Here is a 17,500-nt window from a genome sequence, read left to right as displayed (position 1 = left end):
AATAGAAAGCAATTAGAATTAAATGTGCAGATGCAATCATGCATGGTCTCACTCTCTTTTTTCTTCTTCACACACATACACACACACACACACACACACACACACACACACACACAAACATACACACTCACACACATAGAAACACACACATACATCAGTAAGTGTACTGAGAACACCATCATGCGAGATGAAAACACCCAAACACACACAATCATGCACTTCACTCACACACACACAAACTGGCGCAGACTTCTTCCATGCATCAATGCCAATATGTAATTTGCGTCCTATCTAATTTGCTTTAATCTCATTTTTAATCCATCTCGTCAGTAGAGAATACACTGATAAGACTTCATTAGCTGGTGTTTTAATTAAGAGTATCTGTGAACGCACTTCAAAGGCAGAGAGAGAGAGAGAAAGAGAGACACAGAGAGAGAGAGAGAGAGACAGACAGAAAGAGAGAGAAAGAAAGAGAGAGAGAGAGAGAGAGAGAGAGAGAGAGAGAGAGAGGGAGAGAGAGAGACGGCTAGATGAACCTATAACAGATCAACACAGGCAGACTAATCAATTACCAATCAGCCACAGACCCATCATCGCCAGCTCAGCCCAGGCAGCACAATCGATGTCAGATAAAAATATATATACATGTCTGACAACAGCAGAGACTGCAGTGGCATTTTTTATTCATCCTTTCTCTGTCCTTCTCTCCCACTCTCTTTCTGTCTGCCTGTGTGCAAAGTGTGTGTGTGTATGTGTACGTGTACGTGTACGTGTATGTGTATGTGTATGTGTATGTGTATGTGTATGTGTGTGTGTGAGAGTGAGAGAGAGAGAGAGAAAGAGAGAGAGAGAGAGAGAGCGGGAGAGAAAACATTTCACACAAGTCATTTTTCATCCCTGTTTGGTGTTTATTCTGGTCTCCCTTCTCTGTCCTTTACAATGCGACTGTGTGTGTGTGTGTGTGTGTGTGTGTGTGTGTGTGTGTGTGTGTGTGTGTGGGTGGGTGGGTGGGTGGGTGGGTGTGTGTGTGAGTGTGTGTCTGTGTCTATATATATATGTGTGTGTGTGTGTGTGTGTGTGTGTGTGTGTGTGTGTGTGTGTGTGTGTGTGTGTGTGTGTGTGTGCTGTTACTGGACCCAGCCAGCTTTAAGGCACACTGCTCTTTCATCCAGATGTTTCTTTTATAGTGTGCTTTTGCCACTTCTCTTTCTGTTTATATGTGGTTTATTGCATTCGCTCCTCACACCTCCTTCCACGAGGTTTCAACTTTTTGATCGCTCTCACATCGGGGCTTTTATTAGTGTTTGTTTTGTGTATTTGTGGAGGTTTAATGGTTAGCGCTTCTCTGCCGTTTTACGACTGCGCACAATCAAAGGCTGATAGAGAAACAAGTTGTTGCTCATCCACACACACACACACACACACACACACACACACACACACACACACACACACACATACACATACACACATACACACACAGACATACACACATACCTTCTGCCTTAACCTCTGGCTAGTGCAACTGAAAGCCAGGTTGTAGTTCAATAGTGTAGTGGAGTTTTGTCAATTATCTCAGTCTGTCATTTTGCATTTGTACGTCTGTGCTAAGGGTGACCTCTCAGTATTTTTAGAGGGGGTTTCCATGGTACCTTGTGACAGTGAGGTTTGTGTTTTTGTCTTGGCTAAGAGGTTGGGAGAGAGAGGGAAGGCCACGGCAGGGAAGAGGAGGAGCAGGAGGAGGGAGCAGCAAAAAGGAGAGGATGGAAATAGAGAAGGAGATAAAAATTAGATGAAATATTATGGGATATGATCAGGATCCAGCTTATGGATTTGGTTTGGGGGGGGGATAGTGCAGCAATAGGAACCCCCCCCCCCCCCCCAACTCTTCAGCAAACACATCCCAGAATGCTTTGCGGTGAAGGTGAGCAGGTCAAAGCTCATGGTGATAACTATAGTCTACATGTCCGCTGGCTGCCCCCTCCTCCCCATGCCTCTATATCGCCTCCTGGTGGCTGGAGTGGGTGGAGGAGGACAGGGGGATAGATTGGCACCAGCAGGCATGTCTTACTCACTGTGAGCCGGGAGCCCTTCCTGAGGCAAGGCAGACAATGTTTAGTATCGATTGGCTCCCCTTGTGCCGCCTGTTCTTGTGGCGGATGGATAGCCACTGTCTGTTGGGTGGAATTTGTCAACTGTAACCTGTATTGTGTCGTTTGACTCATTGTGTTCGTGTGTGCGTGTGTGTGTGTGTGTGTGTGTGTGTGTGTGTGTGTGTGTGTGTGTGTGTGTGTGTGTGTGTGTGTGTGTGTGTGTGTGTCGCCGTGTATATGTATCTCGGACTGAATTGACGTTGCATCCTGTAATGTAGTGTACTTCCTGTGTATTGGTTCACTCTGCTGGTATTTTGTGTAAACATGTGATCGTGTGTCTGTCTGTCTGTGTGTGTGTGTGTGTGTGTGTGTGTTGTGTAAACATGTGATTGTGTGTCTGTGTGTGTGAATGCATGCCTGAGTCTATATATATATATAGACACACATACACACACACACACATACATACATATATATATATGTGTGTGTGCGTGTGTGTGTGTGTGTGTGAGTGTGTGAGAGTGTGTAGGCAGCATGCCTAATACTCCTTCCAATTATCTGCCCAAAGGGCCTTTGCCTCTGTCCTCACACATGCTTCAAGAATTATGACATTAACTCCAAGACGTTTATTAGCAGTAATTAGCCACGTTCCTTTTAAATGAGCCAGGGTTACTGTGTGTGTGTGTGTGTCTGTGTGTCTGTGTGTGTGTGTGTGTGTGTGTGTGTCTGTGTGTCTGTGTGTCTGTGTGGGTGTGTGTGTGTGTGTGTGTGTGTGTGTGTGTGTGTGTGTGTGTGTGTGTGTGTGTGTGTGTGGTGCTGTCTCATGCACACATCCCTCGTTCACTACGTTTGATTTAAGGGCGAATGAGAGGCCACTAGGCAGGCAGATAGCTGGTGTGACGGCGCGACAGTTAATGGTTTAGGGAAGCGCTGGACACACTATTCATCCTGCAAACACTCTCTCTCTCTCTCTCTCTCTCACTCACACACACACGCACACACACACACACACACACAAACACACACACACACACAGTTTTTCACAATGACTTAAACAGCAAATGGAATGACAAAAATCTGCATAATGAAGGAACACGCTGACTGTTAGAGGGCGGTGTTAAATATTCTGTCTGTGTGTGTGTGTGTGTGTGTGTGTGTGTGTGTGTGTTAAATATTCTGTGTGGAGTTTGTGTGCAAGCCTGTGCATGTGTGGGTGTGCGCATCTATCTGAGAGAGTGTGTGTGTCAGCATATCTATCTGTGTGTGTGTGTGTGTGTGCGTGAGTGTTTTGGACACAGACCAGGAGACGCAGGTGTGTGCAAGGTGTGTTTATTGTGTGATGTGTGTGTGTGTGTGTGTGTGTGTGTGTGTGTGTGTGTGTGTGCGCAAAGTGTGTTTATTGTGTGATGTAGGAGAGGAAATGAGGTAAGCTGGTGACCGCTGTGAGATGGTTTATGCATGAGGATGAGGCTGAGGTACTCCTGAACACTGTGATTCACAATCAGACACACACACACACACACACACACACACACACACGAACAATCACAATCATTCCATCAAAAACACTCTCATAGCCTGTTTCTCTTTCTCTGTATTTATATATATATATCTGTTCCTCTCACTATATTTCTATCACACACACACACACACACACACACACACACACACACACACACACACACACACACAGACACACACACACACACACACACACATACACACACACCTAATATATTTCTGCGGGATCTCTCCACTGTTGTAGCCCTGATCCCGCTCCCGTCCTGAGCAGGATTGATGGCTGTAGAGCAGGCAGACTCTCACTCTGTGTTTCGTCCCGCAGCCGAGTGGAAAATACGGCCTGGCTCTGGACACGGCCCCCATAAAACTGCACCCTCTCACCACACAGCTCGCTCCCTATTCTACCCTGTCTGCGCTGCGCTGTCTCTTTCATTCTTTTTTTTATTGGGGTTTTCACTCTCTTTTGCTCTCTGTCTCTTTTTCTGTTTGTCTGTTTATCAATTCTTCTCCCTTGTCGTGTATTTCTCTCTCTCCCTCTCTCTTTCTCTCCCTCCCTCTCTCTCTCTCTCTCTTTATCTCCCTCCCTCTCTCTCCCCCTCTCTCTCTCTCTCCCTCTCTCACTCTCTCTCTCTCTCTCCCCCCCTTCTCTCCCTCCTTGTTCTGATTAGGCCTTTGTTGGTTCTGATGTGGTGGGAAGGCCTCAGGCTGCACCTCTGATATTATAGATCCCTCTTATCTTGATTGTATTTATTCAGTCCGTGTTAGTCAGTGTGCTAAAGATTGAGTGAGGGTGTGTGTGTGTGTGTGTGTGTGTGTGTCTCTGTGTGTGTGTGTTTGTGTGTGCGCCTGCCTGCCTGAGTGTCTGTGTGTGTCTGTCTGTTCATTTGTATGTGTCTGTTTCTCTCTCTGTCTTTTTGTCTGTCTGTCTGTTTCTCTCGCTCTCTCTCTCTGGCTGTATGTGTATGTGTCTGTTTCTCTCTCTCTCTCTCTCTCTCTCTCTCTCTCTCTCTCTCTGGCTGTATGTGTTGTACAGTGGTGGAAGAAGTATTCAGATCCTTTACTTAAGCAAACGTACCAATTCAGCAAAGTAAAAGCCCAGCATGAAGTCCTACTTAAGGAAAGTAAAAGTACTGGTTTGGTCCCTCTGACTGATATATTATTATATATGACATTAGATTATTAATACTGAAGCATCTGTGTGTAAGCAGCATGTTACTGTTGTAGCTACTGGAGGTAGAGCTAGATTGAACTGTTTTATATACAGTTTTATACACAGGGACACCAGATCTATCTGAGGGGTGGTGAGATAATTAATGGGAGAGGAAAGAAGAAAAAACAAAGTTCTGCGACACAAATCTGCGACTAAAATGTTTTTAGTTTTGGGACTTTTTCTTTTTCTTTGGTGAGATATTTTATCATACTTGATCATTGAATATTTACTGAAATGAAAGTGTGTCAAGTTTAGAGGACAAAATTACTAGTTAGTGGAGCGGTTAACAACTCTAGACACCTGAAAAGTGACCCCGACCACACAGTGGTTTTTGTAAGACTTGATCTTAAAAGTACCTAGTAAGTAAAGCTGTCAAATAAATGTAGTGGAGTAGAAAGTACAATTTTTGTCTTTATCTGGTACCTGTAAGTGTACATTTTCTTATTTACTTTCCACCACTGTGTGTGTGTGTGTGTGTGTGTGTGTGTGTGTGTGTGCGTGCTCGCGTGTGTGCGTGTGTGTGTGTGCTCGCTCATGTCCACAGTGCCATGAACTCCTTTTCTCCCCCCTCTTTCTGGCAAGATCTTATTGATTGGTTGTGACAGAGGCTCTAGAACATTCTGGCTCTAATCAGAGTTGTGGCAGACAGACCCAAAACCACAGCGCTCTGCCTGGGCCGCATGTCACACACACACACACACACACACACACACACACACACATACACACACTTTACAGACAATTGACTCACATAGCCTAACAAGAGTATTAAGGGTTCCAATCCTTCCTAATCTACCAAAAACTAAATGGTAACACTTTACTTCAGGGAACAAATGTTAGCCATTAACACATAATTAATTGGTGTCTGCATAAATGCCTATAAAGTCTGCATTAAGCATCAGTGATAATTTATTAGGCCTGAATTCGGCAATTTCTTCTTCTCATTGAATATGTCTTTTATTCTTGGTACATCTTTAATAACCAACTAGTTGGTCTCAACCTAAGCTTACTGATAATATATAATAAGATTTAAAATAGAATGTAGAATGGAAGTCTCCTAACACACTGTCTGAATATGTTACTTATAGAGACAGCATAATTGTAGAATAGGTATTCCTACTGACAAACAATGTTCCATTGCTCAATGCAGTGGCCCAGCAGGTCCAAGTTCTGGTAATTGTCCTCACCCAGGCTGCTAGTGGTGACTGGCAGGCAGGGACCCTGCACGGAGCAATGAGTGCACTTCAAAAGGTGATACCTACATATTATATCATTACAAGCTCCTTGTTCTAAAGCGAAGGCTGATAGTCTTCGAATGAGAACATAAAAAGGATGAAATCCTTGTGAGAGTTTAAACAATTTATTTAGAAAAAAAAGACAATTTTGCAGGTAGGAATACCTATTCTACAAATATTCTGCCACTCTAAGTGGTATATTCAGACAGTATATTAAAAATCTATAAACCTTGTATTTTGATCCTTGCTATATATCAGTAACCTTAGGTTAAGACCGACTAGTTCATTATTAAGGATGTACCAAGAATAAATTACCCATTCAATAAGAACAAGAAATTGGTGAATACTGGACTAATTAATTAGTAATGGTGCTTAATGCAGACCTTATTGGGCACTAATACAGACACTGATTAGTTATGTGTTAATGGCTAACATTAGTTCCCTATAGTAATACAGACACTGATTAGTTATGTGTTAATGGCTAACATTAGTTCCCTATAGTAAAGGGTTACCAACTAAAGATAAAACAAACAGGAAACAGGAGCACACTGTACCTCATAAATACATACATATGTATAAGTGTGTGTGTGTGTGTGCGTGCATGCGTGTGTGTGTGTGTGTGTGTGTGTGTGTGTGTGTTTGTGTTTGTGTGTCTGTGTGTGTGTGAGTGTGTTCAGTGCCTGCCATCAATCACGCTTTCGCTGAAACATCCAATGATATCCTTCAATACTTGCAGCCTTTCTGTCCCTATAATTGCTCTCACGGGCACTTCCTTAAGTATAGGCAGACAGCCTGCGTGTCAAACAGCATGTCACGTACCACAGGCAGCCCAGCCTGCTGACATACCATTCACTACAGGTGCCAGAGTAAGGCAACAGCACTGTTAATTACAGGAGCCAGAGTATGGCAACAGCACTGTTAACCGGCCATTCATTACAGGAGCCAGAGTATGGCAACAGCACTGTTAATTACAGGAGCCAGAGTATGGCAACAGCACTGTTAATTACAGGAGCCAGAGTATGGCAACAGGCTGTTAATTACAGGAGCCAGAGTATGGCAACAGTGCTGTTAATTACAGGAGCCAGAGTATGGCAACAGTGCTGTTAATTACAGGAGCCAGAGTATGGCAACAGTGCTGTTAATTACAGGAGCCAGAGTATGGCAACAGTGCTGTTAATTACAGGAGCCAGAGTATGGCAACAGTACGGTTAACCAGCCATTCACTACAGGAGCCAGAGTATGGCAACAGTACGGTTAACCAGCAGCGCTTTCTCGGGCACGATGTTCTGTTAGCTAGCTCTGGCTCAAACACAGTGTGTAATTGCCTGTTCCCTTATACACATCAGTTATGCGTGCTGCTGTGCCTCAGCTGGTGCTGTGAGGTGCTACTAAGATCAACTCTAACATCATGGGTTCAATTCCTAGGTAGCACACATAGACTAGTAGTGAAATGTGTATCTGGATTGTAAGTTGCTTTGGGGTGTGTGTGTGTGTGTGTGTGTGTGTGTGTGTGTGTGTGTGTGTGTGTGTGTGTGTGTGGGTAGCACACAACGGGTAGTAATGAAATGTGTATCTTGACTGTAAGTTGCCTTGGGATAGAAGCGTCAGCTATATGAGGAAACGTAACGCAAATGTGTCACGGTATCACGTGTGGTTAATGTCTTTATCAGTTTGTTTTCTCTCTCCCTCAGTGTGTGTGTGTGTGTGTGTGTGTGTGTGTGTGGGGGGGGGGGGTAGCACACATAGGCTAGTAATGAAATGTGTACCTGGACTGTAAGTTGCCTTGGGATAGAAGCGTCAGCTATATGAGGAAACGTAACGCAAATGTGTTGCGGTATCACATGTGGTTAATGTCCTTCTCCGTTTGGTTTTTCAGGTGGCGGACGAAGCAGAACCTGGACTACTGTTTCCTGATGATGTATGCCCAGTCTAAAGGAACTTACTATGTGCAGGTACAAGATGCTGCCCCCTGTCCACACGCACGCACGCACGCACGCACGCACGCACGCACGCAACTGTCCTGCTTTCTAGAACATTCTTTGGGTCTGGGTCTGGGGTCTCAACTAAACTGCCAGGAGCTGGAGCTCTTAGTTCTGAGATCTCTCAATATTTTGCAAGGCTGACACAAATCAAATTTGTTCCGGGTGTTTGAGACATTTTGTGGAACATGTGGAAATGGACAAGAGCTTTTTTATTTTGGCATAGCATGTCAGTTTGTGTTCCGTGACTTTGATAGTTCATCACATGTACACTGCACGTGGTTAGCTGTGTTTTGGGAAATTTAGAAATTAAGTCTGTGTGTGTGTGTGTGTGTGTGTGTGTGTGTGTGTGTGTGTGTGTGTGTGTGTGTGTGTGTGTGTGCGCGCGCATATCTGTGTGAGTGTGACAGAGAGCAAGAGAGCACATGAATGTTTGTTTTTGATGGAAGCCAAGAGGAGCTCTGGTGAAGGATTCTTTGCCATGTTATTAACTTTGTCTTTCTGCCTAGTTTCATAGATGATGCACCTTTGGCTGTCACCGATATTAACACTAGATGGTCTGTGAGCATAGCTGGATTTGTGTGGGAGTGTGTGGTGGATACTGATGGGGCTTTCTGTATGTTTGGTGTGTGTGTGTGTGTGTGTGTGTGTGTGTGTGTGTTTATATGAGGGTGTGTTGTGTCCGAGCCATGCACTGTATGTTTTGAGTGTGTCTGCAGTGCTCTCATGTGTATAAGTGTGTATCCATGCATAATGCAGTAGGCTGTGAGTTTGTTTGTGTGTTTGTGGGTATGTGTGTGTGTGTGTGTGTGTGTGTGTGTGTGTGTGTGTGTGTGTGTGTGTGTGTGTGTGTGTGTGTGTGTGTGTGTGTGTGTGTGTGTGTGTGTGTGTGTGTGTGTGTGTGTGTGTGTTGTGTGTGGTGGGAAGGACTTATTTACAAGAGTGTAAGAACTCTGTACTGGACTTGATGTATGTCTGTCTCTCTGTCTGTCTGTCTAAAGGAGAGTGTTTTTGAGGTTTCCACTGTGCTTTGACCAGTGTGTGTGTGTGTGTGTGTGTGTGTCACTGAGAGCACTGGGCTGCGAGTGTGTTTTGACAGCTCTGTGTTTAGCTCGGAGCTCTCTCTGAGCAGATGTGGCGGCGTCTGAAGGCTCGGGGTAATTACTTCCACGTTGGTTCCAGAGAGGAAGTGGAAGATGCCGTTTCTGTCAGGCACGCGCTAACCCGGCCAAATCAGAGAAGAAGAGTACCCTCTCTCTCTCTCTCTCTCTTTCTCTCTCTCTATCGCTTTTGCTCTCTCTTTCTCTCTCTGTCTCTGCTCTTCTTCTATTTCTTTCTCTCTCTCTCTCTCTCCCTCCCTCTACCTCTCTCTGTTCTTCTTCATCTCTCTCTGCCTGTCTCTTCCTTTATTTCTCTCTCTGTGTCTCTGTCACTCCCTCTCTCCATCTCTTCTGCTTCTGTTTCTCTGGCTGTGTTTTCCACTCTGTCACCATGTTACACTCTGAATTGTCTCTTTCCTTCTGTGATCCTCTTTCGCTGTCTGGCTGTTTCCCTTACTCTCCTTCACTTCTCCTTCAGAATCTCCATCATAACCCCCCCCCCCCCCCAATCTGCTCTGTTTTGCTGCCTGGAATGTGTGTATGTAAGAGAGACTAGTGTGTGTGTGTGTGTGTGTGTGTGTGTGTGTGTGTGTGTATGGTTCTACCCATGTTGAGGAGGGCAGGAGTGTGTGTTTGTGTATGTAAGAGAGGCTGGTGTGTCTGTGTGTGTGTATGTAAGAGAAACTGGTGTGTGTGTGTGTGTGTGGTTCTACCCATGTTGAGTAGGGCAGGGGTGTGTGTGTGTGTGTGTGTTTGTTTATTTATATAAGAGACACTGGTGTGTATGTGTGTGTGTGTGTGTGTGTGTGTGTGTGTGTGTGTATGTGTGTATGGTTCTACCCATGTGGAGGAGGGCATGGGTATGTGTGTGTATGTAGGAGAGACTTGTGTGTGTGTGTGTGTGTGTGTGTGTGTGTGTGTGTGTTTGTGTGTGTGTGTGTGTGGTTCTACCCATGTGGAGGAGGGCAGGGGTGTGTGTCTGTATGTAGGAGAGACTGGTGTGTGTGTGTGTGTGTGTGTGTGTGTATGTAAGAGAGACTGGTGTGTGTGTGTATGTGTGTATGGTTCTACCCATGTGGAGGAGGGCAGGGGTGTGTGTAGGACGCTGGCTTTACGTGCTCCGACTAATAGAACTGTTCAAGCAGACAGAACCACTCACAAGGTGATCGATGGGTGTGATGCACACACACACACACACACACACACACACACACACACATGAAGATGAACATTCCGGTCAGCAATTTTTTACACACATGCAAAGTCCTCTCTCTCTCTCTGCCTCTCTTTCATACATACACACACACACGCAGATGTACACGCACACGCACACGCACACGCACACGCACACGCACACACAGAATAGAATAGAATAGATGCAGCAATCAGCAAATGTTCATACCTCCACTGGTGTCTGCCTGTCTGAGCCGAAGCCGTGGCCTGTGGTGAGTAGAGTGTGTTTACCGTAATAGCCACTGATCAGGAAATGGACCTTTTTTCTTGGCCTTCCCGTTACCATGGAGGCATCTACCGCCCCAGCGGCATTCTAATTTGTAGGATAGCATTGGACTGGACACGACAGGTGTGTGGAACCTCAGCCCAACACCTGCTGGGTTAACTAGTCCCGCGTGAGAAGAGACATTATAGCAGGAGACAAACCAGTTAAGGACAAAGATGGCTGTTGAGTGGTGAGACTTGCCTATACGGAGGTTGGTGTTAGTCTTCCTCTCGTGACAGTATAGTCTTCCTTTCGTGGCGATATAGTCTTCCTCTCGTGGCGATATAGTCTTCCTCTGCGCACATCTTATGAGTTAAACAGGTTGTTTTTCATTAGCTCAAAAAGTGACAAAATCTTTATTGGAAATCGCAGCAGTGTGTGTGTGTGTGTGTGTGTGTGTGTGTGTGTGTGTGTGTGTGTGTGTGTGTGTGTGTACTGTGCAAACGTAATGCAGCACTAACTCAGTTTGTTTTCAGCCTTGAATGTTTCTCATTGCTTTGTTTTTCTATTAGTTCAGTAAATTTACTGACTTACTAATTCAATTTCTTTGTTTTGATGATTTGTTTGTTATTGAGAGTGAGCTTACTGGTGTGTGAAATTCAAGACAGCTTAATCAGTGCATTTTGGAAGCGCCACACTGGTGGTGGGGGGGGGGGGGGGGGGGGGGGGTGAAGGGAGTTGTAGTTTTGTTGGGTGCCCTCTGTTCAGGCCCGTGTTAGTGTGCTCCCGGGCATGGCCAAGGATCAGTTAATCAGTAGAGCTTTGAAACCCATGTATCAGTACATGGGTTTCAATTAAGTACAATTAATAGCTCGGAGAGCTTTGGGAAAAACTACAAACGTTTTTATTTGCCTTGTTTGAGGAAGGTTGTGGCCTAGTTTTCTTGTCCACACTAAGAAGGCCATCCTTAAGAATATGTTGGTTTGCTGTGACATCCAAATCTAAGAACAAAATGGGTAGGATACGTGGGTAAATACTTATTTTTACTCTCCATCACCAAAAATAAGTCGTTTGTCCAAACTATGTTGTCACACTATGTGTCGATTGATACACGATACATGTCAGCTGGCTCATGAATAGTAAAAGCATGACCCCGAATGCAACACTAAAAGGTGGCTCAATGAAAAAACTCAAATGATATACTGTATGTCTCCATCGACAGCACCAACATTAGACAGTTAAACCAGAGAATTTCTAAGATTGCCCCAAGGTCAAGTCGACAGTTGAATTTTACTATAAAGTTGCTAACACTTAAATGGCACCATGGCAGAATTACTTGAATAATACATGGCAGAATTACTTGAATCTACCAGTACCAATGTTGATTAATGAAAACCTACATTTCATCTGCCGTTTTGCGTGTGTTCAGTGACAGTAACTTCAACATGATAACCCTGTAAGCTATCATTCCTTTTGCTGTATTTACCACATAACCTCTGGTAAAAAAAATACTCTTGATGGTTTCATAAATGGCGCGTTTTATCTTCCTCTCACGCCTAGATTAATCAATAAGCGCCGTGATTAATCAATAAGCACCAACCATCTCTGCACGCCTCACCCAGCAGCTTCAGGGCCGCTCAGAAGTCAATATTGCCTTAAAATGTTTTACTCAGTCGCAACAGAAAGTTGTAGTCAACAAGTCGGCAGATCAAACAACGTGAAAAAAAAGGTCAAGCCCAGTTGAGTCAAACCAACATCATTTTAAGGATGGCCTAAAAGTCAGTGTTTGCTGGTTGAAGCCAAGGTTACTTTTGTTTGTTTTTTTCCACATTTCCACATTACTTTTTCTTTCTGAGAGCAATTTTGGACAGCAAATGTCTGATGTCTATTTCATCACAAAAGAAATCAATGTGTTCTGAGGCCTCAGTGTTCTATCCGGTGCTGAGATGTTCTTCACAGTCCCCTTGCTATACCCCTCTTTATCTCTCGTCTCTCTCTCTCCGTCTCTCTCTTCTCACTCATCTCTCTCTTTCCGTCTCTCTCTTCTCACTCTCCCTGTCTCAATATTCCTCACTCTGTTTCTCTCTATGTGTTTTTTTGCTTTTGCCCTCTCTCTCCTCCTCTCTCTCTCCTCCTCTCTCTCTCCCCCTCTCGCAGTTTCTCTTCATTTCTCCCACTATACTCCCTCTCTCTACACACATCTTTCTGTCTCTCTCTTCCCTTTTCTCTGTCTCTCTGTCTCTCTTTTCCTCTCTATCTTCCTCTCTCTCCTTCTATCCCCTCCTCGTCTCCCTGCATCTCTCTCTGAATATTCCTGGTATGACCGTGGCGGAATGCGGAACCCTGCGCTCGTCTTTAAACCCATTATCTCACGGCACTGTCACTTTGTTCGCCGTGGTAACGGAGAAGTGGAACCCGAGTGAGGAATATGACTCTGAGTGGCAGCGTGGCCCTTCCACAGCGGGCATGATGGCCTGCTAGACTGTGCTTAATTGTATCTGGTGCTTTAATTGAAGAGTGGGCAGAGGACGTGAGGGCCAGTCGGGTGGACAGTGGGGAGAGTCGCTCTGAGGTCACGAAGGAACTTTCACAGAATCAACCGCTGCTATTATCACCAGGGCTTGCGTCATAGAAATTTTGATTTGGTTATACTTATACTATACTATACTATACTATACTATACTATGTATGTTTGGTATATCTCTCTTTTTGTGTTTCTCTTTTCCTCTCACTCTCTAACAATCTTATTTTCTCCTCCTCTGTTTCTCCCTTTGTCTTTCTCCCCACATCTTCCTTTGTGTTGTTCTGTCTATCTTTCTCATCCCTCTCTCTCTCTCTCCCTCTCCCTCTCTCTCCCTCTCTCTCTCTCTTTCTCTCTCTCTCCCTCTCTCCCTCTCAATTTCAATTTTTCAATTTCAATGGCTTTATTGGCATGAATGTATGGTACACTGTTGCCAAAGCACTTAAACAATAAGAACAATAATAATAACAACAATAATAACAACAATGGTAATACAGGAACAGATAAGTTAATTCATTAAATAAATAATAATAAAAATAAAAAAATAAAACATAAAATAAAGATGTTTAAATAAAAAACATTACAATTATAATAATTACGTAAAGAAAAAACATATAATAGATAAGAATAGATAAAAAAAAAAAAAAACCTATGAGTTCAGGCCTATGTCTATTGATGGTATGGCCTGCTCTCGGAGGATGTGGCAGGACTGCACATATTCAGAGGCTAAAATGTTACAGGTCTCTATTTCCCCCAGGAGGAATGGTAGTTTTTGTTGGGTCGTTAGGTTTATGAAACCTGGATGGATGTCTTCAAATTGTTTGTAATATGCATTTCTTATATTGTGGTATTTTGTACATTCCGTCAAAAAATGAGGCTCATTTCTCCCTCTCTCTCCCTCCCTCTCTCTCTCTCTCTCTCTCTCGTCTCCAGCTGGAGGATGACATAGTGGCGCGTCCAAACTACTTCACCACCATGAAGAACTTCGCCCTGCAGCAGCCATCAGAAGAGTGGATGATTCTCGAGTTCTCACAGCTGGGCTTCATAGGTTAGAACTTCTCACACACACACACACACACACACACACACACACACACACACACACACACACACATGCACATTACATGTTTATCCTCACATTCCTAAACACACAAACCCACGCACACACTGACAGACACGCACACACTCCTCCAGATTCTGCAGCCACGGCAACCACACTCCCTGGATGGTCTCAGTGGCGTTGGTGCATCAGCTAACAGTAGCTGTGGCTAACAGTAGCTCTGGCTAACAGTAGCTGTGGCTGCAGACTGGAGATAGACTGTACTGTACGTGCGTGATGCGTTTACTGTCAGCACACATAGTAACCATGGGCACCACCGGCTGAAGACCAGGCATGAGCATGAAGCGGTTCAAATGGGTTTTCCAGGGTTTTCCTACAGAAACATCTACATTGGTATTTCATCAAGGAAACATGTTTGAACATTTTAATCTCTGTTGGATGGGGGAAGGCTGATGGGGGAAAATGCTCATAGTGGAAAAACCACAACCTGTGATGGAAATACATCAGCCTGTGGTTGCTGGTGGTTAAATCTCATCCTGTGTTTGACCCTATATGTGGCCCATCAGGGCCAGATGCATTAGGCTCTTCCAATTTACAGCAAGCTCTAGTTACTTAGCTTTGTAAAATCCTCTGATGGCGTGCTAAACAACCAAGAGCCAATTTAAATATGCACACACACACACACACACACACACACACACACACACACACACACACACACACACACACAGACAACACACACATGTTCTACATAACAATTGTTGCCTTAAAGATAGATGAGAGATGTTCCTCTTTTTTCCACAGTTACAGAAATGTCAGACCAAAAAGCTTTGGGGCAAAAGCACTCCCTCAAGCCACTTAAAACATCCACTTTATAAAGCACTCTAAATTCTCAACTCAAATGAATTGAAGCTACATTGAAGCATATTTGCATCTTCTTTTCCCCTCAAAAGTGGAAGCATGTGAACTGTAACCGTCTAGAGGTCTGATTACTGTATGGCTGGGAGGTTGATTGACCTGAAGAAGATGATTGACTCTCGCGTCCTCTCACCCTCTGTCCTAGCCGCTGTAGTTGTCAGGAAGTGCTCAGCAAATTGGTAAAGCAGGTTTCACTTCTGCCAGAGGAAACAGACTTGAATTTGATACTTGAGCTGGAGACGCACATGCAACTGACAGAGGAGGAGAGAGAAGCCAACTTATCCAGAGAGAAGTGATGTAGAACACGTGTGTGTTGACTGTGTGTGTGTGTGTGTGTGTGTGTGTGTGTGTGTGTGTGTGTGTGTGTGTGTGTGTGTGTATGTGTCTGACTATGAGTGTGTGTTAGTGTGTGTATCTATGTGTCTCTGTGTGGTTGAGTATGTATGTGTGTGTCTGTGTGTATTCATATGTGCGCGTTGTGTGTGTTTTGAGAAGGTTTTATTTTTCTCGTCCAAAGCCAAAAGGCGTTCTGACAGCCAGAACAGAGCTGATGTTCCAAGACAAACAGACGAGGGGCAGCGAGGGTTTAGGTCACATGATGGCATCTCTGTCTTCTCTTCTCTTCTCTTCTCTTCTCTTCTCTTCTCTTCTCTTCTCTCCTCTCCTCTCCTTTCCTCTCCCCAACTCCCCGGTCCTCTCCTCTCCTCCCCTCCCCTGTCCTCTCCTCTCCTCTCCTCCCCTGTCCTCTCCTCTCTTTTCCTTTTATCTCCTCTCCTCTCCTCTCCCTATTTCTCCTTTCCTCTCCTCTCTTTTCCTTTCATCTCCTCTCCTCTCCTCTCCCTATTTCTCCTTTCCATATACTGCCCCCAGGGCTTTGTGTGTTTGTCTGTCTGTCAGTGTGTGTGTGTGTGTGTGTGTGTGTGTGTGTGTGTGTGTGTGTGTGTGTGTGTGTGAAATCCATTTCTGATATTCACCCATGACTGAAACCAGCTCAGAGATGCTTATTGTTGGCAGTGGGAACTAGAGGGAAAAACTCCCCAGACCCCATCTCTGCTGCCGGAGCACACACACACACACACACACACACACACACACACACACACACACACACACACACACACACATCAGAAGCCTGTCAGCTGATCCTGGTGCTGTGGCGACGGCGGCGGTTTCATCTTAGCGACACGCCCGCCCCAATCATCGGCACAGAGCTTGATCCGATTGGCTGGCTGGATTTTTGTTTTCCTATTAACCTCTCCATGGTCTTTACACCCAACCATCACAGCAATGTCTGCTGACCAACCAGCGTGTCATCAGAGCTGATCGCCAGCCTGCAGTTAGCCCTGTTTTGCGCTTTTTCTTTAGGTTTTTTTTTTTTTTTGGAAACAAGACATCCTGTGAAGCTCAGTGCCTTATTTCCAAAGCAGACCCCCCTCTGTCAAAGGGATTCTGCATGGCTGGGAACTGTCAGCCAAAGGCCCCCTCCAGCAGAGGGTTCTAAAGACTTGAGGGACCCTTAGTGGAGCCGAGCCAAAGGACCCTTAGCGGTTCTAGATTGCAGCCTGTTTCCTAAGTGCACAGTGTGCTGCGGCATGCCCCCTTCCCTCCCCTCTGTCAGTCAGGCTGCCGTTATCTGCCTTCAGTGGACAGGAGTGGAGTGGGGGGGGGGGGGGGGAGGTGCCTGATGGGTAATCTCCGAGGCGCTGAGAGGCCAGGGGCCAGCGAGTGGAGGCTGAGCCGTAATGAACTTGTTGCTCTGGCTTGGGCCGAGGCCACTGGGGGGAAGACAAGCGACTCATTAGTGGAGCTACGACCGCGCTGTCTCCAAACCTGACCTCTGACCCCACGCTGCTGAGAGAGCCAGAGCGAGGGAGAGAGAGAAGGAGATGGAGATGGAGAGAGGGGAGTGACTGAAAGGGAGTAATGATGAGGGGAGAGAGGAGGAGAGGAAGAGATCAAATGGAGAGAGAAGGAGGGAAAGAGTAAGAGCCAGGGGAAAGAGGGAAAGAAGGGGGTGAAGAGAGAGAGAGAAAGAGAGAGAGAGGGGTGCCTGAGAGATTAGCAAGATGAGCGTGAGTGTGCATGACGCAGAGATACGGAAGAGAGGACTGCAGCTCCCACAGAAAAACAGTACACACACACACACGGTCACAGTCTCCCTCTAACACACACACACACACACACACACACACACACACACACACACACACACACACACACACACACACCCACGCACATGCATGCAGAGAGGACTGTCTCCGCCATCTGGTGTCGTGCTCCTGCAAGAATACAGAATACACTGGCCCTCTTTTACACATTCTTCTCTTGAAAGACACACACACACACACACACACACACACACACACACACACACACACACACACTCATGTTGGCACTCATACTCACACACACACACACACACACA

The 17,500-nt window shown here is 45.3% G+C and overlaps 1 protein-coding gene across 1 annotated transcript in view; it reads left to right on the top strand.

Moving 5' to 3' along the window:
• Positions 1-17,500, top strand: part of mgat4b (alpha-1,3-mannosyl-glycoprotein 4-beta-N-acetylglucosaminyltransferase B) — a 114,576-nt gene that overhangs the window by 80,680 nt on the left and 16,396 nt on the right. Inside the window, exons 7-8 of the mRNA XM_031586871.2 lie at positions 7,936-8,011; positions 14,031-14,145. Of these exons, the coding sequence (XP_031442731.1) occupies positions 7,936-8,011; positions 14,031-14,145 (191 nt within the window). The remainder of the gene's footprint in view (positions 1-7,935; positions 8,012-14,030; positions 14,146-17,500) is intronic.

Source organism: Clupea harengus, chromosome 20 (assembly GCF_900700415.2).
Source record: "Clupea harengus chromosome 20, Ch_v2.0.2, whole genome shotgun sequence".
Taxonomy (NCBI): domain Eukaryota; kingdom Metazoa; phylum Chordata; class Actinopteri; order Clupeiformes; family Clupeidae; genus Clupea; species Clupea harengus.
Note: the sequence above shows the minus strand (reverse complement) of the source record. Positions and strands in the feature narration are given on the sequence as shown.